At 39.7% G+C, this 25,865-nt stretch overlaps 1 protein-coding gene across 3 annotated transcripts in view; it reads left to right on the forward strand.

Annotated features, from left to right (window-relative positions):
* Positions 1 to 25,865, forward strand: part of tgfbr3 (transforming growth factor, beta receptor III) — a 102,590-nt gene that overhangs the window by 71,279 nt on the left and 5,446 nt on the right. For all 3 annotated transcript variants that reach the window (XM_058402437.1, XM_058402436.1, XM_058402438.1), the window contains 10 exons: positions 237 to 384; positions 3,575 to 3,764; positions 4,486 to 4,754; positions 5,984 to 6,142; positions 7,371 to 7,493; positions 9,389 to 9,574; positions 11,581 to 11,850; positions 15,142 to 15,262; positions 21,731 to 21,784; positions 22,334 to 22,441. In XM_058402437.1, coding sequence (XP_058258420.1) covers positions 237 to 384; positions 3,575 to 3,764; positions 4,486 to 4,754; positions 5,984 to 6,142; positions 7,371 to 7,493; positions 9,389 to 9,574; positions 11,581 to 11,850; positions 15,142 to 15,262; positions 21,731 to 21,784; positions 22,334 to 22,441 — 1,628 coding nt within the window. The remainder of the gene's footprint in view (positions 1 to 236; positions 385 to 3,574; positions 3,765 to 4,485; positions 4,755 to 5,983; positions 6,143 to 7,370; positions 7,494 to 9,388; positions 9,575 to 11,580; positions 11,851 to 15,141; positions 15,263 to 21,730; positions 21,785 to 22,333; positions 22,442 to 25,865) is intronic.

A 25,865-nucleotide genomic window follows, 5' to 3' on the forward strand; every position in this document is an offset into this window, starting at 1 on the left:
GATGAATCTGTCCTCCTGCTGCTCTGATTACACATCAGTGACTCAGAAAACGCTGGGAGATGTTGCCAAGATTGACTAATAGTATTGCGTCAAGTGGTGTGTTGTGCATATGTCCTGCTTTTTCTGGGAAAATGGCCATAGTTTTAATCAGTTGGCCAGACGGAGATCTTGAAAACATTTTTCTGTTGCACTTTCTCAATCTCTCGTCCTCTCTGTCTCTCTCTCTCTCTGAGAAGTGCGCTGCAGGTGGATGTGATGGTGGATTTGAAGCCAGTGGAACCAGAAACCCCTCTGCACCGTGACATTGTCTTGCTCCTCAAATGCGAGAAGTCTGTGAACTGGGTGATCAAGGCCCACAATATAATTGGCAAACTGCACATAGTGGTATGTAAGCATGTTTATGCACAATCAAATCCAAAATTCCCAAATGTATTTTATCAGCCAAACATATTAGGTCTGAGATTTGCTTGCTTAGTTTTCATGTCTGAGCTGTTAGAATTAATTCTGGTATCAAGCCACATCTAGTTCTTTAGTCATGTCACACATACTTGCTGAGGTGGTTTAGGACACAGCCTGACTACCTCTAATCAATAAACATGAACAAAGGACTGGTGTCCCATCCAGAGTATGTCTTCACACTGTGATAGTAAATTTTACATTCACTGTGACTCGACTAAGGATCAGACAGTTACTGGAGATAATGAATGAGGATAAAATTAAATATGAGTTATATTGCTAGTAATATATTTAAGTGGTTTAAGTGTTTATCAGATTTATTGTACCTTTAGGATTGGGGGTTTGATTCCTTTCTCTGCCCTGTGTGTGTGAAGTTTGCATGCTCTCCCTGTGCTTCAGGGGTTTCCTTCAGGTACCCTGGTTTCCTTCCGAGTTCTAAGACTGAATGTAGAATGATTGGCATCTCTAAATTGTCCGTAGTGTTGTGAATGGTTGTGTGAGTGTGTGTGTGTTTGTGTCCTGTGATGGTTTCCCATCCAGGGTGTCCCCTGTCTTGTGCACCACGTCCCCTGGGTTAAACACCTGGCTCAGTGTGATCCTGTGTAGGATAATCAATACAGAAGATGGATGGATGGATAGAACATATAAATTAACAGTGGTATATAGAAATTTGTTTATGTTTATGGAAACGATTTTGCATGAGATGAGGTTTGTTGATTGCAGGGCAAAAATAAAGAAGCAACTTTAAACGCATGTTAGCTAAATAACTACCTTTGCAGCAAGGGAGGAAAATGTGCTTTCCATTTTTTCCATGTTGTATTCACGAAACATATTTACCATTAGCATTATTATCCACTTTTCTTCAGCACTAATGGTAATCCGATGTGTGTAAGAACTTCAGCTCTCCATCTGACTAGCAGACATCCTGACTAGAGTTCCTCGTTTCCTTCTGACTGCTCGATGGAGATTCATGACATGTTTGGACCAAGGCAACACTGACAGGCGTCAAATCTGTAAACCTGTCCTGACGTCTGACAGAGCTGCCTCTCGTCTTTGTGGAGGACGCAGACAGATTGTGGACAGTCTGATAGAAAGACGGATCGTGACAGGTGCAGGGGCACGTGCTGTGAAATCCTTTGCCGATTTCTCTTGAAATCTCTTTCTTATCTGGCTGAAGCCTTAACTGTAGTTTTTATTGTGCTGGCTGGGCCTTGTTTGCCATTCCTAAGAATTATGGGACCTTTGAAGCTGTCTGAGAGATTAATACACTCAGGAACATTGTGAACATGACTGCTTTGTGTGTGGAATTACTGTAATGGACCAGGTTAGACATACACAGATGTTTGGATTAAGGTAAAATATATGATTTTTAAGTTTTCTTTCCAAAGGTTTCTGTTTGGTTTAGTTACTGGCACTATGTTAATGATCATTTCTAATGTCTTTATAGTAGTGATGAACCTCAGTGATGAGTAAGACTGTCTATCCATCCATCCATCCATACATCCATACATACATACCTACATACATTTTCTGTACCGTATATCCTACACAGGGTCATAAGTAACCTGGAGTCTATCCCAGGGGATGTGCGGCACAGAGTGGGGGACACCCTAGACAGGTTGCCAGGTCATCACAGGGCACAATAACACACACACTTGCGCTCCTATTTGTTCATTACAGACAATTTAGAGATGCTAATCAGCCAGGGTTGGGAGCCCTCGAAGCATGGGTAGAGCATGCAGACTCTGCACACTGGATCTCTGGAGATATGAGGCAAACATGCTAACCACTAAACCACTGTGCCCCCCTGGAGTAAGACAACTGCCATGAATATATTAATAAATGGGCATGCAGTTGTGTGTGAAAGTTTGTTTCTCTCATGGTTGTGGGTGAAACAGAAAAAAACATGTGTTGGAGTTTAGAAACGAAAGAAGGAATTGAGAAGTGATTAACATGAAATGATATCTTGCAACATGAAAATAATCTTTCAAGAAGGCAAGGTTTCATGATGACATTCTCCAGGCGTGATTTCGGAAAAAGAAAATCTAGCATGGTTATAATACATATGCCACAAGGAATGGGCAATGTTTGGCCATCCAGCTTAGATTTTAGAGTATTCTCCCCACAAATCAGTCAGTGAAAACAAATGAGTTCATCTTTGTTTCTTCCATCCATCCTCGTTACAATGCAGTATAAGCCTTTCTTTATAGTTCTAATTCTGATCAGCAACATACTACACTGCCTTTTAGCACACACATTCCCAGTGTGTGTATGTTGGCAGACCCCCATGACATTATCCGTTCGCACGTTTGCAGATTTGCAGATGCAGAAGTATTGAAAAATGTGCTCTGTCCTGCTAGCAGCTTGAGTGTATATCCTACACTATAGTGTATAGAGAGTATATCCTGCACCATCACTAAGCTGAACCTGATAGCACAAGTGGCTGTATCAGTTCAGTACGGCACTGGGGATGTCAGCACGGATCTGTACAGTAGCAGGCTTAGCCATTCCACGCTGTATGTATAAGCCTGTGTGAACTGGCCACTGTGTTCCTGGACACGAGCAGAATGCCAACTATGCATGTGATACGATATCCTCATAAACTCCAAGCTCTACTACTGTGGGCAGACTGGTGCAGGGTGTGAGAAAATGAGCGTGGGAATTGGGGTTTACACCCGAACGTTTTTTATCAAATTACCAACAAATTTGACAAACAGGAGCAAATGCGGGCTGTCTCTGTAATCAAACAGATGGCTAATTAAAGAGATTTTTAAACACTCTAGCTTAAAAGTTAATAGATACAAATGAGTTTGGAACTTTGCTAACCTTCGAGTCCCATCCATGGTGTAATCCCTGCTTTGTGTCTCTGCCGTGACCTTGATTAATAAATCATTTAATAAAGGTGAATTATCATCTGTTGCTTCAAGCTGGAAAACTTTAAGCTATGGAATGTGCATTGTTCTTTATTTATTCCCTACTCCCTTTCTGTCTTGCATTAGAAAGTCAGTCAGCTAGTTTATAGCCTTTGAGACTCTAAGTAGCGAGTCTGGGGATACATAGTACAACATATTGAAGTTTAGCCTTAGGTCATAGCCTTTCCTTTTTTTCTCCACCACAGACATCAGACAGCGTTAGCTTGAATGATAGCACTGAGAGACTGATGCAGGTATCTAAGGCGGTGAAGCAGAAGCTGCCCGCAGGAGCTCAGGCTCTGATCCAGTGGGCCGAGGAGAACAACTACGGCCCCGTGACTTCCTACACCAACACTGCAGTGGCCAACATCTTCCACCTGCGTGTTAGAGAAGCAGGTACATATATTGATTATATGGAGAGTATGTACCGTGAGATCGAGAAGTCTGAGACCACATTGAAAATCTGGGAATTTAAAATAAATCAATATATTGGATGTGAACAAAATGTTGAAAATTCTAAAACAAAAAAGGAAATGTGTAACAGCGTAACTAGGCAGTATTTAAGATGCTGCACGATTTCCGTATGACTTTTTTTATAACATTAATAGATTTGTTGTTTAAATATTCCATTGAAGCATGTGTTTAAATAGGGGATTTTTCTGTATGCTGTAACTTGTATATGAATTAGTAAGTGAGTGAGGAAGTGAGTGGGAGGGTGAGTGAGGGACTGAATGAATGAATGAATGAATGAGTGAGTGAGGGAGAAAGTGAGTGAGGGAGGGTGTGAGAAAGTGCTTGTGGGTATGAGGGAGAGAGTGAGAGCTGGGGAGTGAGTGAGGGAATGTGTGACTGAGTGAGTGAGGGAGGAAAGGAGGGAGTGAGTGAGGGAGTGTGTGAGGGTATGAGAGCGTGAGTGAGTGAGTACATGAGTGTATGAGTGAGTGATAGAGTGTGTAATTGAGGGTGTTGGTGAATGAGTGAGGGTGTGAGTGAATGAGTGCGAGTGAGTGAGCGAGTGAATGAGTCAGTGAGTAAGTGAGTGATAAAACATATCAAATTATGTGTCATAAAACACTTAAAGCTACTCTAACCTCTGAGTTCTCACTGTCCTTTGCAGAAGTGGTGAATCCTTTAGAGAGCATGTTTCCCCCAGAACTCTCTATCCTGCGAAACACCGATCCTCGCGATCACACCCGCCCTGACCTGCCCTTCCTCCTTCCCTCGGTGATGGACCAGAATCCTCCCTTCCCTTTCCCACCTACTCTGGATGAGCCGACGTGGTCACACCGCGGTCCTGAGGAGCAGCGTGGAGCTCTGAGTGGAATTTTCAGCGTGCAGTGTGAGGAGAGCAGGATGGTGGTCAGCATTGACAAGGAAAGCCTGCAGGTAAGCACATGTACAGCCATCGTTAAAGCTCAATCCAAACAGCAGTGGGATGATTACAAATATCAAAATATCCGTCTGAAATGACTACAACTGTGTCCCAGAAGCTGCACTGCAACTGTTATAATACTTATTAAAGATAAAAAATACTTAAATCTTCAGATAAAACTAGATCTTTAAACTAGGTTGAAACTACATCTTTCTCAACAAAGACAGGAGGCGTCACCTTGCTTAATAAGAAAGTATGTATTTTTTGAGTGTCTGCGAGCTTATCAGCATGGGGCAGTGGCAGCACAGTGTTTAAGATGTTGGGCTGCTGTTTCGAAGGCTGTGAGTTCAAATCCCAGCATTGCCACTGCTGAGCTCTTGAACAAGAGCCTGTTGTATAAATGAGAGAAATGGATTTGGGAGTCGTCCAAATGCTGCAAATGTAACCAAATGCAACATGGTTGGACAATTGATTTTAGGAACCACCCAGTGAGTGAATCATAAGGATGTGTGAGGATTATGACGTGGACGGCAAAATCAAAGATCACCTCATGGATTGTCAAATGCACAAGTGCCTGTCAGTTTTTGTCCTGTTTTACAGGATGGCAGCATAGCATAATGTTAATTAGTTCAGATTTCATAGGTATACCCCATATGAGGATATGCAACAGATCCGGGAATGTGAAATGAGAAATGAGTGCTACTGTTGAGCACTGCTGCTGGACGATTATGCGGAAAGTCACTGTTGGAATTGTGGAGATTTTATAGTAAGCTACATCTGTTGCAGATGACGCACTTTTCAACTCATCGACATGTTGGACGACTACATATTTTTTCTTACATGGGAAGCTGTGTAAATACTCCTGAAATATGTGCGAGTGTGTGTGTGTGTTACTCCATGATGTCAATTCTTGTAAAAACCAGTAAGATTGTGGTGCACCACATATCCTCTGCCTGGCAACCAATCTGCTTCAGAGTCATTGCTCACACTTAAAAAATGTGCCAAAGAAGCAGAGTATTCTTTATTTATAAATGGTTTTACACGTTGGACCACTGGATTGAACCTTAAGCCCTTGTCTGTGTTGAAATGAAAGCCCCGCTTATCTTTTCTACATGTAAGCCATGTGAGGAATGTAGAAAGAAGTTTTGGCTCAGAAGCTTGACGTATGTAAGCAGGATGATGCTGCACTCACTTATCTGTTTGTAATTAGTTCTAAATCTTACTTGTTGGTATTTCCTTGCAGGCAACAGGTATAAGTAAAGCCAACATAACCCTGCAGGACCCACAGTGCAAAGCAACATCCAACTCCACTCACTACATTCTAGAGACTCCACTAACTGGCTGTCAGACCTCTAAATACCCCATGCACCACCCCAGCCCAATGGTCCTCTACATCAATTCAGTAAGTATAATAATAATAATAATAATAATAATAATAATAATAATAATAATAATAATAATTGAGAGCCATGGCACAATCACAAGACAGAAATGTATATGCATGTAAGCTTTTCGAAGAAGATAAGATAGAAATAGAAATCAAGGAATAATTTACCCATGAAGGAATAAAAAAGACTTTAAAATATTATAAATGCTGAATGAATATAAATTTGCCACTAAAGCTGACACTTAGGCTTCATTCTTCTAATAGTTATCATCCTTTTTATTTTTTAGAGTAATAATAATTCATGAAGTAAATAAACATATGGAAAACAGCCTAAGAGCTGTAATAATCCAGTTAAGGGAAATGTATGTAATGTAATGTAAAATATATATATATATATATACACAACGGATGCTGCTTTAACAGTGTCTGCTACAGTAGTTCTTGCTATTTATGCTTACCTTTTAATAAACTGGCCTTTGTTGAATACCCAAAATGTTATTTTAACTACTTTTTACTCCTAACATTAACTGAACCCATAAATGGACACAGTTCAATAGTGTGCAGATCATTTAAAAATAAAGACGCGTGTTGGAAAGTTCAGTTTAATTTCTGTTAAAGATGAAAGATGATCAGGGTCAGCTGAGGCTGCATGACTGCTCTGAATCTCTCCATCCGAGTTCTGATTCGATTCGCTTGTTTTCACTCCGCTTAAATGAGTCACTTCCTCACTGATGTCCTGTGATAATTCGCGGAGGAAATTTGATACAACGCGTTTTAGCCCTGCTCCATTAGATCCGGGCAAACTCCCAACTCCCAGCTTTGGTGTGAATGAAGAGCCTAGAGAGTGATTAGTGATTGTGTCCTATGTGTTCAGGGCAGAGATGTGTCCGAGTCTAAGCTGAGAACCCTCCACAAGGTCTCAGCCAATGACCAAGCTCAGGGTTTCATCTTCATTAGGCAACATTATCAAAGATTTTCATCATCGCTGTACTGTTAAAGGTCAAGATGATTTCCTTTTATTATCAGTTAAGATGTGAAAACTATGCTTAGGATTTCTACCCTGGGACTGGCAATGTTGAAACACTTGAGCATTCCCATGTCTTAATTCCAGCACATGTTTTTTGAGCTATTAGAGCTCGCACATATACACACACACACACGCTGCTTTATAAAGGAAACAATATTATACATATTTCATTTAGAGAAATGGATTGTGTCAAGATCTCATCTTTGTGATCAACAGATCGTGATCAAACAATCGGACAGCAGGGATGGCAGCGGTTGGCCATCGGATGATGAAGACCTGGATTCTGGTGACGTGCTGCTCTCAGAGAGAACATCATCGGGACACCGCTTTAGCATATTGGTATGATGTTTTAACAGGGGAATCAGGGTTTAAAGTTTGAGCACCTGTATTCATAAGAAGTTCATAACACAATCCAGTCCTCAGACACATCTTTTGCAAACAAAACCGTCTTAATGCAGTAGTTAACTTGTAAAAAAAAAATTATGCATTTCCACTGGATTCAAAGCAGAGACTTTACTTAGTCACGTAAGTGAAGCTTCCACAGACATAATTTTTTAATTTATTTTGGATGGGTAGTTGCTTAAAGGAAGTTTTCTTCCGAGCACTGAGCACTACTCGGTTCACTGCATTTGCCAGTAAAAGGTCTTTTACTTCTTCGAACCACAAAGTCACAGACGTCATGTTTTATGCTCCCGTAGTTTTAAAAGCAGTCGTGCAAACAGGTTCAGTTGTTGTGATTCATCCAATTCAGCCAGTTGATTGCTTCCATCTTCTGACATTTCTGGTTCCTCAGCTCCATTTACATTTATAGCATTTGGCAGACACCCTTATCCAAAGCGACTTACCTTTACCTCATTTATACAGCTGAGTAGTTAAGGATTGAGAGCCTTGCTCAAGGGTCCAGCAATGGCAGCTTGGTAGTTCTGGGAGTTGAACCTACAACCTTCTGATCAGTAGTCTAACAACAGCTCTGTATCACACAGCTGTCTAAGCATCAGCGGAAGATAACTAGCTGGAATCCATCCAATGACACAGACATCCGATTCTGCATAACTGCATACAAACAAACCGTAGTTTCCCAGATAGCATTTGTTTGCTTGTTTCGTATCTTTATAAATGGGATTAAAATAAATATCTAAAAGAATACGTCAACAATATGGAGTTTCCCAAGGATTGAAAACGTCTAGTACTGATGATTGTTTCATAACATAGACTGTGAATATATTTAGCTAGGAACCATAAAATTTAGCTGTTGTTATTGTTGTAAGCTGTACAACACCAGATTAACCATAAAATGTACAATATATACACATGTCTAAGATTACTGCTTCATTCCAGTATTACGGATCATGTTTCAGAGCAAGAGTCTGGCCTCTTTTGCATATAACCGTCACTGTTGTACATTTGCTTTAGCCATAAAAAGGCATTATCCTTGTAATCCAAGTACGCTTTCATTGTCATGCATAGCAAATGATATATAAATGTCTTAAGATGGCCTGCAGAGCTTCAACCCTGAGACTACATTTCCCAGACTCCCCCAGTGCTAGTAAAAACAGTTCAAGGGCTCTGAAAAGCTTTCATGTCTTCTCACAGTGTCTGTGTCTGAACTCCTGTCGACCTGCTGCTCTGGACCTCTGCCATACTCCTCTTCCACCTCTTTCTCTCTCTCTCTCTCTCTCTCTCTCTCTCTCTCTCTCTATCTCTCCCTCTCTTGCCTCTGTCCTCCCTCTCTCTTACATGCAAATCTTGTCACTGTTATTTATTCCTCCATCTTTTCAGTGAAATCAGATGTTATTCTTATCACTAGAGGTTTGGCTCATGCTAGACCTGTTGCTTTTTGTCTTTCAATTCAGTTCAGTGAAGTTCCATTCAGTTTAATTGAATTCAGTTCAGTTGAGTTCAGTTCAATGAGCTTTACTGGCATAACAATTACAGCAATTTCTCTTTTGCCAAAGAATCAAGATGACCAAGATATATTATGGATACATTTCAAATACATAATTTATACCCTCAGTTTATATATTTCCGTAAAGCTACTTTGTGACAATGTCCATTATTAAAAGCTCTGTACAAACAAAATTGAATTGCATTATTCATTTCTCCCTTGTCTCTCTCGCTGTCCCTTCTCTTTCTCTCTCTCTCTCTCTCTCTCTCTCTCTCAACATATTGCAGCTCATTTTGTAGCTAACTGATGTCGATGTTTTTACAGTATCTCTCTGTGTCTCTGTCTCCAGTTTAACTGTACATACCGTAAAGCTGAAGATGCTCCTCCTCACTTTCCCTGGTCTGGACCAAACGTTCAGCATGAACCTGTGGAAAACGTGACATTCAGCATGGAGCTGTATAACACCAGCCTATTCCGCCACCCACAACCTCCCTCCTTCTTCCAGGTCATGGAGAACAGGCCCATTTTTGTGGAGGTAAAATACAACGTTACAACACTTTTTTATGTTGTATATATATATATATATATATTTATTATATATTTATATATAATAAATATATTATTTATTATAATAATAAAATATAATAAATAGAAGCAAGCATAGTACATAAAGGACAAAGCTATGGTTAGTTTAAGTCTGATTTGTATATTCCTTTAGAATTTGTTTTTGCATTTCTGTACAATTATTTAAGTGCATGTCTTTTGAGATAAGCATGTGATGCATTAGATATGCAATTTGCTGGATGAAATCTGGTAAATATAAACTTAATTTTTTTAGCAACATTAGCCAGGTATTTACTTTACAGGACTAAGAAAGTGACCTTCACTTGTGACCTGTGGGACAAGGAAAAGTATGCAAATGTCATATATATGGCTGGAACTTTAAGGAAGTAAGGTTTGATGAGCTCAGGCTTGCTATCAGAGTACCATGAGTAACACTTGTCTCGTATATCAAAGTGAATTGAGCTTTGTATGTGTATTAGTCAGAGCACTGGCCTGTAAAACCATTCCTGTACCCTTAGAATGCCATATACATGTACAGCCCCTGGGTTGGGAAGGTGACATTTAACTCCTATGACTTTATTCAGATTTATCCATCTGTCAGTAATGATACTTTACAGATACTTTAGCTGCTACACCAGTTTAATGCAGTGAATGGCAACTTACTGGGCTTTGTTGCAAAATCTGCAAATAAATAAAATGAGCTGAATAAAAATATTTTCCAGTGTCACAAATAAAAAACTGATAACTAAATACTTGGATCACACAAACACTCACGTCTGACATTTATTTATGGATCATTTCGATGTGTTTGAACTGCCTGCATTCAATTTTGGATTTTTGCAGCATTTCTCACACAAGAAAGTCCACACAAATGTGCTTGACCAATCAACTTAATTATTATAAGCACCTCAAGCATTGCCAGATCTGTTAGTGAAGTATGGTAGTAATGTATATATTATCATTGCAGTAACTACAGCAGTCATTTACATTGTTTATAACACTATGAATAATAATGCAAGACTAAGGCAGGACTTTATTAACCGATCAGTTATTCTTCGTGTTGGTCATTATTATTGTGGCATCACATATTTAGAAACATAGCTGAGGGTTTAGAAAAGAAGATCTCTGTGGTTTGGATGTTAAAATATGCTTTTTAAATCTGAAAGAAATTTCATGGCAATTTGTGATTATTGGAAGTGAGGAGTCTTGAGTGTGTGTATATATAGATATATATATATATATTCCTTCAGAATGTTAGCATCACTAAAGCAAATAGATGAGAATGTATACGTGTGTGTGTGTGTGTGTTAATCATTATCAGCTGTAGGACTATACAGAAGTATGACTTAGTGCATCGAAGCCATAAACAGCTGATTCATCAACTCACTGCAAACCTGCACTGTGGTTATCAGTCTGTTTTCTTTATTTATCACCCCATATAGAGAAGAACACTGTGTCCATCATGTTCTCCTCTCTTACTGTCTCCGTCTCGCTTTCAAATTTAATTCTGTGTGATTTATTGACATAACCGTATTAGGATACAGTTTGAAACATCAAAGAGCACAAACATCAGCGTTTTGGAAAGGATTTGAAGCGTGTGCAGTTGTGTATGTGTGCACACGTGTATGAGAGAAATATTGTTCTGTAAAGTGTTGCTGTTATACTGCTAACACACACTTTCTCATTTTTATGAGCCTATTTCTGATATTGGCCATGCTGTGTTGAGAGCGTATAGTCTGTGCTTGTGTTTGTTAGATGGTGTCGTTTTGTTAGTGTTTATGTTATGTGTTAGTGTATATTTGTTAGTGTTAGTAAGATGCCATGTCATGTGACTTTGTGTGCAGCTCTCAGTTTTGATTGTAAGTACTCGCACAGTTTTATAAATGTAATCAGTAGTCAAAATTGAACGAATCATTTATTGAGCAATGATCACCTTTTCTTTCCTTCTCTCTCTCTCTCTCTCTCTCTCTCTCACAGATCTCAGCCACTAAAGCAGATCCTGATCTGAGCTTCATGATTCAGACATGCTTCATCTCTGCAAATTCTAATCATGAGGTACTATCTGAATACGTCCTCATCGAGAACATATGTCCCAAAGACGAGTCTGTCCTTTACTACCCTCCGAAGGTGGACAGGAAACGATTTAGCTTTGACTTCAGGTCAAAGTTCAAGGTACCTTTGCTGTTCCTGCATTGTGAGATGTCCATCTGCTCAAAGAGACACAACATGCATCCAGGTCTGCCAGAGGTATGGAGCTTTACTTTTTCTTGATCCTCACCTCACCTCACCTCACCTTTCCTCACCTCACCTCACCTAACTTCACTTCACTTCACCTCACCTCACCTCACCTCACCTCACCTCACCTCACCTCTCATTGTTGTTCTTCCCTCCTGTACATTCTCATTCTCCTCTCCTCTCCTCTCCACACCTCACCTCACCTCACCTCTCCTTGTTCTCCTCTCCTCTCCACACCTCACCTCACCTCACTTCTCCTCTCCTCTCCTCTCCTCTCCACACCTCACCTCACCTCTCCTTGTTCTCCTCTCCTCTCCACACCTCACCTCACCTCACTTCTCCTCTCCTCTCCTCTCCTCTCCTCTCCTCTCCTCTCCTCTCCTCTCCTCTCCTCACCTGTCCTCTCTTCTCCTGTCCTGTCCTCACCTCACCTCTCCTTGTTCTCCTCTCCTCTCCACACCTCACCTCACCTCACCTCTCCTTGTTCTCCTCTCCTCTCCTCTCCTCACCTGTCCTCTCTTCTCCTGTCCTGTCCTCACCTCACCTCACCTCTCCGTGTTCTTCCCTCCTGTACATTTTCCTCTCCTCTCCTCTCCTCTCCTCTCCTCTCCTCTCCTCTCCTCTCCTCTCCTATCCTTGTTTTCTTCCCTCCTGTACATGCTCATGATTCTCTTCTCCCTCTCCTTCATCCCATTTTCTCTCTCTTCCCTTTCTTTTTCTAGTTCTCCTCTTATACTTGTTTTATTCCCCCACTGATTTTTTTTTTATGCTTAAACAAATCAAAAGTCTTAAAGTCATTCATTATTTTTCTCATACAGTCAAACTTATACTTGTTTTTGAGTCTGAGTTGGTGGGACCATAAATCAACTGACAAATGGTGATGACGCAAAAAATATTGAATTTAATATACACACCTTTCATTAGGGCTCCTAGTGAGAGCATCAACACTTTGGCTCTGTCACACGCTGCCCTCTTGACTGCCCCATTCATTCTGAACGTTTGTTTTTCACGTCAGCACCTTGGCACTGGTTAATCCGCTCCAGCTGCCAGAGTCCGCCCTCTCTTCACCACAGTGGGACATATAAATCTCAGCGCTAAACTCTCTATTCAGCTCCCTTTCTGAATTCCATCTGCGTCCTTTACCAGTGTGTTAAATGCTGAGTATATTCTGCTCTCTCTCTTCTCAAAGAGAATACATGTTTTAAATATAATCTCTAATTAATGTTTTCTGGGTGTAGATGATCCTGTTTGAAATGTGTAGGATTGTATAGCAGTTTATTTTTTAATTATGCTTCTAAAATGATCTTGATTAACTCTAATAATATATTATACCTTAGTAGCTTATAGGTATAAAATATATAATATAAATAAAATATAATATTAGCTAATAGATGTTCTGATGTTTTTCTCTCATCCAAAAACTGATCTAATCTTCACTGCCACACAGATGACTATGTGACTCATCTCACTTTAGTATTAGCTAAATAATATGGTCATATCAGTGTCATGAGGCCAGCCATCTTAGATGAAATTCTATCTTATTTAACATGGATGACTATTTTTTTATTTTATTTTAAACTATACTTGCATATGTCTGGAAATGTGACCTTATTGTATTTTACCTTCAATAAAATGACCAGTAAAAATAACTGCGCGTTACACACTGTATATCCTGTCAGAATAGATGTTTTGGTAAAGATTCCATTATATACTACTGTATAGGGAAGTGAAGATTATATAAAGTATACACTGATCAGCCATAACATTATGAACAGTGCCAGGTGAAGTGAATAACACTGATGATCTCCTCATCATGGCACCTGTTAGTGGGTGGGATATATTAGGCAGCAAGTGAACATTATGTCCTCAAAGTTGATGTGTTAGAAGCAGGAAAAATGGGCAAGCGTAAGGATTTGAGCGAGTTTGACGAAGGGCCAAATTGTGATGGCTAGACGACTGGATCAGAACATCTCCAAAACTGCAGCTCTTGTGGGGTGTTCCCGGTCTGTAGTGGTCAGTATCTATCAAAAATGGTCCAAGGAAGGAACAATGGTGAACCAGCGACAGGATCATGGGTGGCTAAGACTCACTGATACACATGCAGAGCGAAGGCTGATCCGATCCAACAGACAAGCTACTGTTGCTGTTGCTCAGGGCTGTTGTGGCAGCAAAATGGGGACCAACACAATATTAGGCAGGTGGTCATAATGTTATGCCTGGTTGGTGTATGAAGGATTATGTGGAGTATTAAGACAATTTTTTTTATTTAAACCAAAATAAATGTGATGTATTCTGGTAACTGTACATTGCGAATTTTGCTGCGATGTCCATGCATCGGGAAGACACTCTAATCTCTCTGATGTATACAGAGTTCACTTAAGCAATGTAAATCAAATACACTTATTAAAGATATCTGGAAACATGACTTACCAGACATACAGTAGGGTCAAAAGTCTGAGACTGCTTTGAGAATCAGGGATATATTTTTTTTTTTTTACTGGAAATGAACGGATGCACTATTTCTATAACCCTATTTAAATGTAAGCAAAGTTGGGATATTGGCCATGTTAACGGTTTTGAACAAATATTCAGAGTTTTCTTGTGTTTATGTTTATTTAGACAGCAGTCCAATGGATTTTTATCTAAAGTGGATTATAATGTTTGCCATTAAGGCAGAAAGGGGACAACTAAATACTGAAAATCTGAAATTCATGTAAATATGTCAATATTTCACTCAACCTTCTATATGTATACAAAGATGTTCTGAATGCTTTTGTAATTATACAGTCATACTGTGATAAACCACAAGCTTTATAGACTTTATAGTATATATTGTAGACTTTATAGACACTGTAAATACCGTAGCTGTATTTTAACCGTAATAATGTGTCTTACATGGGACTGAGTGCTGTGGTGGCTGTGTATGTCACAGCTGACTCAGGTTAACCTTGCTGAGTGAGTACAGTCTGGACCAACAGAAGAGCAGTGAAATGTTAAACAGAATCATGTGTATTTAAACTTTCAGATCAAAGCATCATTTTCAATTTGCTCTAGGATAGAGAAACTCTAATTCACATGGCTTTCATTTTTTTCTGCACTCCATATTTACACCATACATGCCTTACATCCATTTCTTAATCCTATCCTCCTGACTAAAAGGATAGAAAATCAAGCAAATTGACATTTTTTCTCTATGTCGGGGCATGTGGTATTTTTCTTTTCCCCTAATACATGTGCTGGTGCTGTGTTGTAAGTTGGGAAGATCATAGCTGTTTTCTTTGTGTTTTCTTTCTCTCCATGCAGTGTATGCTTCCTAACGAGGCCTGCACGTCCGTTAGCGGGGAAACCATTATCAAAATGATGATGAACAGCAAAACCTCCACGAAGCCGCTGGTGGTCATCAGTGATGGAGGCAGAAATGAAGGTGATGATGATTATATTGCTAACGGGTACACAAACCAACATATCATAACGTAAATAGTGTCTGATTATTTCAGCGATTAATTCTAACACGAATAGCATTTCACAGTCCTTTGAAGCCTGGTTCTTCTTCAAGCCTTCGTTATTCTTTTTTACATTATCCATTTTGAATCGTAATTTCTGTGATGAACTGTTAACTGGAAGAAAACAAACAATATTAGTATTTTAAAGGGGGAGAACTTAGTTTTTAAATCTTAAGCAATAGCTTAAAATCTAACAGGCAGCAATGTAAACAGAAGGCTACTGGTAAATTAGATGGTACCATGTTCCTGTGTTAATGTAGGCGATATTTACCTAGATTTATCTAGCTTTAACTAGAAGGATGAAGTTAGCTTACCACCAATAATTCATTCTGTTATCCTAGAAAATAAATTTGTAACAGGGTGAAGCTATGTTTACCACTAATCTAGTTTAGTTTATCACTAATTATTGACTCTGTTAGTTAGGTAACTAGCTAGATGTACCTCAGGATAAAGCCAAGTTCATTACAGCTAATAATTAATTTAGCTTAGCTTTAATTAAAGTTTAGCTAGCTAGCTATATTTACCACAAGACTTGTCATAACAGGTAATAATTTGCATTCTTTGAGTTTAGTTAGCTATATTTACCACATGAGTTTAGTTAGCTATATTTACCAAATGATTAAGTTTTCTTGCAACAAATAATTCATTCTGGGAGTTTAGCTAGCTAGCTATATTTACTACAGCTAGTTACATTTACTACATTTACCAATAATACATTCTTTTAAATTAGCTGGCTACATAGCTAACTATAAATAGCACTGTAGTTAAGTTACCTTAGAATAAACAGTTCCCCCTGAAGTAACATGAACTTCAAGTCAAAGTCAAAGTCAAAGAAGCTTTGTCACTTCAACCATATATAGCTGATGCAGTACACAGTGAAGTGAAACAACGTTCCTCCTAGACCAGAGGTGCTACACATAACACAGACAAAGTGCAGTGACACAGACAAACATAGAGTTAAACATAGAGATAAAACTAAACTCTAATTAAAGTGCACGAAACCTAGACATACAACAGAAGTGCACAGGATGACGAGACACGCAAGTGCAGACAAACAACATACTGTAGACCGACTCTGTGCAAAAGAATAGTGTTGACAGTGAGTGCAAATAATAGAGTTAACATGTAAACAGGATCAATATAAAGTGTAAAGTGTAATGTAAAGTGACGTGTGCAAACAGGACAATTTGTGTGTGTGTGTGTGTGTGTGTGTGTCTGTGTCCAGCACAGTATAGATCTCTGTTGAAAACAGTTCTCAGTTGTATGTGTGTGTGTGTATGTGTTGTGTGTGTGTGTGCGTGTCCAGCTCAGTTCAGTTCTCTGTTGAGATACCTGATTGACCTTACTGTTGACCTTACTACCTGGGTCCTCCTCAAAATATGTCCTTTTAAATAAGTCTTTCTTGGTTCTTATGTTCTTCTGTAACAAAACTGTCTTGGACAGAGAAAGATGACATCAAATGAGTACACATGAATGTGAGAAGAAGAAGGAACACATTGAAAAACAAACAATGTGTGTGTGAGCGGGTTAGATAGATCACAGAGTCTTGTCATGGATCATGGGATATTACTGCATCTGGAGTGTGTTAGTGTGCAGCGGTGTCTTATACATATTGTGTATATGTGGGTGTGTTTATTGAACGAACAGTTCATGCCGTGTGGGGTTGATTAAAAAAACCGAGCAGGGGGCCCTGCGATGCTGATGTGTCCCCGGCAGAATGGAAAACAGAACAGTTGTTTTCATTTAGCCATCCTCTGAGGCAGTCCTTTTCCCGGCACAATGAGAAGAGGGAGGTATACAGTGATGGAGTGGGAGAGAGAGGGATGCTCAAAAACAACGGAGGAGTGTGTGTTGGGTTTGGGAGCACAGCCAGAGAAAGCCTTGACGTAATGCAGTCATACATTAGGAAATGGAGCATGACAAACAGAAATTATTTTATTGATTTCACATGGTTATGTTTCATAGATAAACAGTTATGCCATTTTGCAATGTACAAGGCTGGTTTGTTGCTTGCCTATTTCATGACAGCCATACCCCCCCCCCAAGTTTGTCAGAAAAACAAATGCCAGATATCATCCCTCCCTTGTAAAACTTCCACCCCACTTTCGATTAATGAGCTGATGTCAATTATTTTTAAATTTCATCCTTATGTAAGGTCTACTTCACCCAGTTTCCATTTGGAGTCACAGCATTAATACTTACTGCTTAATACTTTATACTTAATGAATGTAGCATTTAATAGTATTTTTTGGCTTGGCTTTTTTTTAAATTGGCATCTACCATAGTAAGAGGAATTTGCGAATTAGGTTTAAAAATAAAATGTCTAATTGCACCCTTTCCAAAGTGTGCTAGATCAGCTAACGCCTGGGTCCTGAAGATGGCTGCAGGTATCACTACTTTATACTGGTCTTAAACGTTATCTTTCCAAATGATCTTTGAGGTATACAATCCCGCTGATCTACTCATAGACTAGTTGTGCGTTCCGAGCCTGATCTTAAAGTGTGTTGTGTTTTATTCTAAGGTCTTTTAGTATGGGATGTTTGATGAACTAAAGGACTAATCGAATGTGTGAAATCTGTCATAATGTCTGGGATGTCTCACATCTTAAAAGATTTGTGATGACCAAAGATCTACATTTAATCAATCTTGAGCACAGTGTTCACCGAGTTGGTTTGGAGCCCTGATGTGACGTATACTTACATGTGCATCCACATGGCTCCTCTTTTGCTCTACAGGAGATCTGGATAGGTGCCAAGCATCACGTCTTTAATTATGACCTAATCTGGGCCTGGCTGATTTCAGCCTGCTCTTCACTCTTGGCCCAGTTACACTGTACTTTTAGAGAGCACAGAGAGTGAGCCAACTCTGACTCATTGCACTGCTGAAGATTTCAGCACGCTAATCATCTGTTGTGGTGCTTATAGGAAATGAGGCATGGTGACCAGAAGTGAGATAATTAACCTCGGTCAGGTCTAGTTGATAAATGATGCTTGTTTGAATCTCTAAGTGACTTACAAGCTTTGTTTGTGTGATCGTGATCAAGCAGAGCATTGGCTGGCTATTATTCAAAACATAACAGAATGCACTTTCAAAAAGACTCCTCAGTCTCGCACCTGGTATACTCTAAATTGAAGTTGAATCCTGTCTGAATCAGTATTGCATTTGCAGATTTTGAAGAAATTTTACTGGTGAAGGGATTATGTTCAATTGTGCCAGAGTTGTGACCTCTCATTCCCTGGTGAGGATTAGAAAAACGCAAATATGACGTAGGCGTAATGAAAAAGTCTCTGAGCTATGCTTTGAAGACAAAGACACCTCTTATGCAGGGATGGCAAAGAAAACACTCCTTTTGAAAAGGCCTAGTGGTTCATGCTGGATAGTATCCCAACGCTGGAGGCTGATCTACAAATCAAAGAGGACCATTTGGGCATGCTGACCAAATGCTGCTTTTACTGCTGCATGATAAATTCTCTCTTTACCTTTTTCTAAATAGGAAGTAGTGATACAAAATTGTGATGCTCATTGTAACAATATATTTCTGAACAAGCACACTTCTAGCAAGTGGTATGAGTTACAATACATGTCCAGTGAGCACTTTATTAGGAACGCATTTGCAATTTTCCAATCAGCCAATCATGTGAAAGCAGCACAACAAATAAAATCATCCAGTTACAGGTAAAGATCTTTGGTTAATTTTCACATCAAACCTCAGAATGAGGAAATAATGTGATCTCTGTGACTTTACCCATAGTATGGTGTTTGGTGTCTGGCAGGCTGGCTGTGTATTTTAGAAACTGCTGATCTCCTGAGATTTAGAGTTTACAGAGAATGATGCAACTGTGGTCAGAAGAGAATGGCAAGACAGATACACCTATGGTGAGCAGAAATGCATCTCGGAATACACAACATGTCAGGTGAATGGACTACACCAGCAGACGACCCCATCAAGTTGAACTCCTTTTAGCTAAGGACAGAAATCTGTGGCTACAATGAGCACAGGTTCATAGAAGTTAGACAGCCAGTGATTGGAAAAAGACCAGACGCTGTTTTGCCAGTCTTCTATTGCCCAGATTCTGTCAGCTGTCTTCTCCTCTGACTTCTCTCATCAACAAAATGTTTTGGTCTGCAGACCTGCCACTCACTGGGTGTTGTGTGTGTATGAAAAGCCCATGAGATCAGCAGTTTCTGAAAGACTCAAACCAGACCACTTGGCACCAGCAAGTATACCACTATAATATAGTCACTGAGATCCCATTTTTTCCCTTTTAACTGAATTCAATGAAAATTTTAACCTGTCTCTGCATGACATTATTGGCTAATTGAATATCTGCATGAATGAGCAGGTCTCCTTGTGTTACTAATAAAGTAGCAGGTGAATGAATGTCTTTCAGTTTTGCATTAAACTAATGCTTAGCATTCTTATGCGGTCATGATGGTTTACTACCCACATTTTCAATTTAATATAACCTTGAAAATCCAGTAATGAAAACAAGCAAAATCTACTAAGCATTGAACTTTTCTCTGTACTTCCGTCTTTTCAGACCTGACAGTGAGATTTAAAACCTCTAGGACTTCAGTTTTGGAAAATGGTACAGAACTGAACTACAGGAGAAAAACTAAACTAGGCTACATCACTCAAGTTCTCCGGAAAGCCATTTAAGGACAGTCAAATAAAATGTGCCTGCTATATTAATACAACAAAACAATCTCCAGATTTGAACCCTATTGAAAACCTCTGGAATGTCATCAAGGGGAAGATGGATGGTCACAAACCATCAAGCAAAGCTGAGCTGTTTGCTTTCTTGCAAAAAGAGTGGTATAAAGTTCCCCAACAGCAATGTGAAAAACTGGTGGAGAGCATGGAGCCAAAACGCATGCAAATCAGGGTTATTCCACCAAATACTGATTTCTTAATGTTATTTAGCCAAAGCATTAACACAATTTGTTTACAAATTATTTGCATTTTGTTTTATTTGAGTTATTAAAGCTCCGCAAATACTGCATGATCTTGGGTTATTTTGATGTGTTGTCATTTCCTTTAAATATACACTCTAAATAACAATAGTGATATTATGAATTTAGGAGGAATATTGTCAGCAGTTCACAAAAAATGTAACAAAACTGTTCATCTCATCAATACATGAACCTGTAAGAAAAAAACATAAGAAACTGATTATTTTGCAGTGGGCTCTTATTTTTTTTTTTCAGAGCTGTATATAGCACTTCCTGAAACACAGCTATGTTATAAGTCACCAAGTTCGACAGCAATTCAGTGAGAATGCAATGTTGTGTGGGAGTGTTAAACATTTAGCTAGGCAAAGAGTCCTTCTAGAGCTGGTTAGAATACAGACATATGCACATGGCCTCACTTGTCATTCTCCTCCCTTCTTTCTCCACCGAGATCCAAACTGACCACAAAAGGTGGAGGAGAGAACAGAAAGAAAGTGTTTAAACTCTGGGTCAGGAACACTGACCGAGTCCTGAGTTGCATGGGCCAATCCCCTCAGTTCATGTCTTTATTAGAGCTGCTAGGTGGAGCAGAGCTGGGAGTTCAAATGTTTGGAGGAGTGAATAGACCTCTGTGCTCATCTGGAGAGCTGACAGTTTCTCAGGGAGCTACTCATCATTTAGCTTTCTATGCTCCCTGCCTTTATGAAGCATTCCAAAATATTTCTTTAGGTCATTCTGGGATTACTTTTGGTTGTTAAGTGTGTTGCCTGTGTAGATTGTGTAGCATTGCAGGGTCTTTTTTTTCCTGCAGTGATGCTCTTTGGATTTAGTGAGAAATGCACTGGACTTTACCACTCCCTTTTACTTGCCCTCACTAATCATGGATGATCTGCATTTTTTTGCACTGCATTTTTTACGTTATAAGCTAGAAGTTAGGGTGTGTGTGTGTGTGTGTGTGTGTGTATGTGCGTGATGTGTGTGAGTTTCCCATTGACAGTCTGTCATCAGCCATCATCACAGATGAAAACTGAAAGGTGTTCCTCCCAGAATAGCTGCCTTTGTGCCCAGTTTATGGCACTGTGCCAGTGTGACCCTGTTGCCTGCAGCTACACAGGAACTATTGTGCAGCCTGATCGGAGATCATTAGAGCTAATTAGAGGCCTGAAACTCATCCGCCCGGATCGCCAGGCAAAGGAGTCGCTCGGGGGGTTTGGCCTGTTTCTGGAATGAGGAGCTTCTGCCAGCTCTTGTATCTCTGCAGGTTCCTGTGGGCTCAGTTCCAAACAACATGTGACTTTTAAGAGGAATTTGTGCCATCTGCTGTGATGAGAGTGAAGCTCACTCTGTTATTTCATTTCATTAGTTACTGCATGTGCTGATTTTAATGGGTTGTGTATTCTTGTATTTTAACCAGCTTTGGCTTCTCTTTTTATTTTCAGATTCCATAACCCACAATCCTTCTAATCCTGTAGAAGTTCTACAAGGCGGTCAATGTGAGTGCAAGTTTTCCTTATAGCTTGAAGTGTAATGGTACATGGGTTTCAAAAGTCTGGGTTCACTATCGAGAATGTGTTTTTCATTGTAGAGAAGTCTAGAAAAGAAAAGTTGAAGAGGTCAAAACAGAATGAAAACATCACAAAAAATACAGAGTAAAGAAAACGGACAGTTCACAAGCAACAACAACAGTGGTAATCCGATTAATCAGAGCTCAGCTTGACTCGCCTGAGTCTGCTTCAAAGCAAATCACTAATCAGACACAGCTAAATTGGACAGAGTCTTAAAATATTAAAGCCTCTTTTAAACATTATAAAAAATCCTAATTTCCCATGTCTAAAACTTGATTTGTCTCTGCAGTTTTTAATATTAAGCATGAATAAAGTAATAGTAAAAACAGTCCACTTGGAAAAACACTTAAACCTTTAAGTGACCATTCTGTCTGTTTTGTAATCTTCAAGCATTTCTGAAATGTTTTTGCACTTGATTCATTTTTTTGCCATGAATGTTTATGGTTTTTTGACGCTATATTATTTCTTCTCTGATAGCTGACACTTACATACTGGACACTCCGACAGTGGTGGGCATCGCCTTTGCGGCCTTTGTCATAGGAGCTCTTCTTACAGGCGCCCTCTGGTTCATCTATTCACACACAGGTGAGAGTCAGCATCAGAGTTTCTGCATCAGAGACCTCACACACGCACACACTTGACACATGGACTTTCACTGCTCATGTGTTTCTAACCAGGTTGCAGAAGGTTATCATCCTGTCAAAACAGGAAATGGGGAAAAGTTCCCATTTTGATCATGGAAAAAGCTATCCAGTGCTGACAGAATAATAACAATAACATAAGCCTCGCTGTGATGTAACTACTTCCTGTTTATTAGCTGAAACTTGGATACTCCTCTGTTTTCAGTCATCGGAGGTGGGCATTAATGGTCCAAAAGGCATTCTGGGATATTCTGGGTACAATAGAACTGGGAATGGAATTCCCCTCATCTGCTTCGAAGGTCTGTTTAGGCCTCACAGGAAAACATGTACACACACACACACACACACACCCTATACTGGATGCCAATATTTTACCCCCTGGCCACCTTTCCCACCCTCACTGAAGCCATAAAGAAACAATCAATTTTGGATAGAGATAAGCTGCACAGTTTATGAAAATCTCATCAACTCTGTTTCCATCATGTTTGAAAGCTAGATACTAAGTTGCTCTGGTGCATAAAGAACATGTCAGGCAAAAACACAAATAAAATTTGCCTGGTGGAAAAGCCATTTCACTGGACTAGGAGAACGCAGGAAGGTGAAAAAAGAGAGTTTGTTTCAAGTAGCAGCTACTTTCATTCTCAATCATCAAGTCAGTTTTAGAAATAGAAGATAACCGAGACCAAGAGAGTAGACTACTGTTTCTTTGTCATACTATAATCTTATGTTTTTAGTACCAAATGGTAGCACACCTTCCGCTAAACGTACACAGAGCTGCTAAACAGTTTAGAGTTTCATAACACAGAATCTATAAAATCATTTAGCAAAGACACAGCACCTGCTCGGCAAAATAAACTCACTCAACGGAACGTCTAAGAACGATCTAAGAATGTTCAAGGGCAACAGCGTCTATTTCAGGGGAAAGCTATGTGCAGAATGTGGAGGATGAAGCTGCTGCACTGCTCCAGCAATTCTCTTCATGATTCTTCACAGTGATTGATTAATTACACCCAGGAGGAGATGCATCCATAGCTGGCACGATGCCACTAATCTGCAATACCGCTGACCTGCTTCACCAGGACACTTTTAATAGTAGACCAATTGTTCTTCCAGGTCTGTCTGTGTGTTTTTTTTTTTCACAATCAAAATATTAAGAAATATTAGTTTCAAGATTATCTTTATCCACCTGTTTGTGCTGGAATATCTGGAGAACATCATGTTATTACAACTTAGCGGCTTCCTCCAGAGACACTATTTGTAAAGTCTTAATCCATTAGATTTGAACTTTTTGTTTTCTTCTGGTGGAAACATATAATTTGATATCTGGCAGAATGTAGAGCAGATTTTAGTTTGTATAGACGACAAAATTAAAACTATCCCCTCCCAAACCTTACATGTATTTACATAGAGTAAATAAAATGCATTTTATAAACAGTGCAGTATTAAGAAAGCTCCTAACATGCACTTGTACTATCCACACACACACACACAATACACACAATAGATATGATGGTAGACAATTTAGTTCAAAAGTTAGCCTAGTTCTGTGGATAAACCCACAAACTACGTAATACTTCTTGTTTGGAATCATCTTGGTCACACTTCCTGGGTTGCCAGGTCTAGCGGTTCAAGCCATCTGTAGAAATGTCTTTCTAATAACAGCTCTAAAAGTAATCAATATACCCATTTTAACTTCTCACATAACCAACTGTTACCTCATCTGACTGGAATTCCCTTAAAAGGAGTTGTTTGGGACGTGAACATTAAACCCCAAGGTTTTACGGTTTTGAGAGTGGCCTAAAATATTGCAGTTATTTTGAAGATGACTAAAACATGAGCAAAACATAAGGCGATGTTCTTTCCTCTAGAGGCAAAAATCAACCAAATGCCAGATAAATCTAGTAGTTTCAAAGTCAAAGAGTCTCACTTGGTCTCTTTGACTCTGATGCTCTATTTCTACATGCTTTATGTATACAGCTGTCTTTCCATTTAATCTATATTTACATTTATTTATTTGGCAGCTGCTTTTATCCAGCATGACTTTCAAGCGAGGCAGAGTCCAATCCAAGCACAGAGTGGACTTTTTCAGGGTTAAAGAATCTGTTTGACCCAAAATGACAAGTACACAATGTTCCACAAACGTAGTTTATCATTCGGTACATGTTTAATGTCTGTTTTAGGACATAAAATCACAGCCTTCTGGTGATTAGTACAGAATCAGAACTTCAGTGCTTAAACTGCAATACCTGTGTTTATATGTAACTTACTTCCATTTGTGAAAGCTCTTTTTTATTCACCGATTGAGAAACAAGTTAAATGCCACAGGTTAGCGCTGCTGTTGAACCCTGGAGATGAACACTGCTTGTTTAAGAAAATTTACACGCATCAGAGCGACTGAAAGAGATAGGGAAACTTTGTGGGAAGAATCATATCATTTAGTTATCAAGTCCCCCTGTGAGGAGAGGAGCCAGAGAAGAGGTTGTGAGAGGTGAGGAGGAAGGGAAGATGATGTGAAGTGAGGAGGAAGAGAGGAGGTTGCGAGAGGTTTGTCAGAAGAGAAGAGGCTGCGAGAGGTGAGGTGGAAAGAAAGATGATATGAGGAGAGGAGGAAGATAAGCTGTGGAGTGAAGAGGAACAGATTTGAGGTGAGGAGGAAGAGAAGATGTGAGAGGTGAGGTGGAAGAGAAGAGGAAGTGTGAGGTGTGGAGGAGGAGAAAAGGAAATGTGAGGTGAGGAGGAAGAGAAGAGGAATTGTGAGGTGAGGAGGAAGAGGAGCTTGTTAACTCTGTAGGCTATGGGAGGAGCAGGTCGTTTCAGCTCAAGGAACATTTCTGGCAGACATTAGCTGCAATGGGGCCTAAAAAGGGAGAAGCAGAGCGAGTGTGGGTTCAGCAATGGGGAGATCAGTCTCAAACACACACACACACACACTAACACAGAGACACATACAACTGTTCCAAACACAACTGCTGTAATTACAAATCCAATCACTTTTTCTCCAGCTGTAAGTCATTGTTTTTCAAATTCTTTGCTTGCTGTTTCTGTCTCCTTCTCTTGCTCTCTCGCTCTCCCTCCAAGATACCCCACCAAGATTTAAAGCATTGCACAAACCCCTGCACCCCTAAACACACACACACATGGAGCAAGAGACACAATTATGGTGTGTGGTTAGCCCTTAGCTAAAATATGTGCAGACGCACACTGTCAGTTCTCTTCAGTCTATGTTTCTTTGGTCATACAGTTGGCTGAAACATGAAGTCAGCTCCAACACACTATATCAAGATTGACTCAGATATTGTCAGGTCCAACAAAAGACCAGTTCAAACACATGATCAGATTTTAGTCATCAGGGTTTAAATAACTGCAGT

Source organism: Hemibagrus wyckioides, linkage group LG11 (genome assembly GCF_019097595.1).
Source record: "Hemibagrus wyckioides isolate EC202008001 linkage group LG11, SWU_Hwy_1.0, whole genome shotgun sequence".
NCBI classification, from domain to species: domain Eukaryota; kingdom Metazoa; phylum Chordata; class Actinopteri; order Siluriformes; family Bagridae; genus Hemibagrus; species Hemibagrus wyckioides.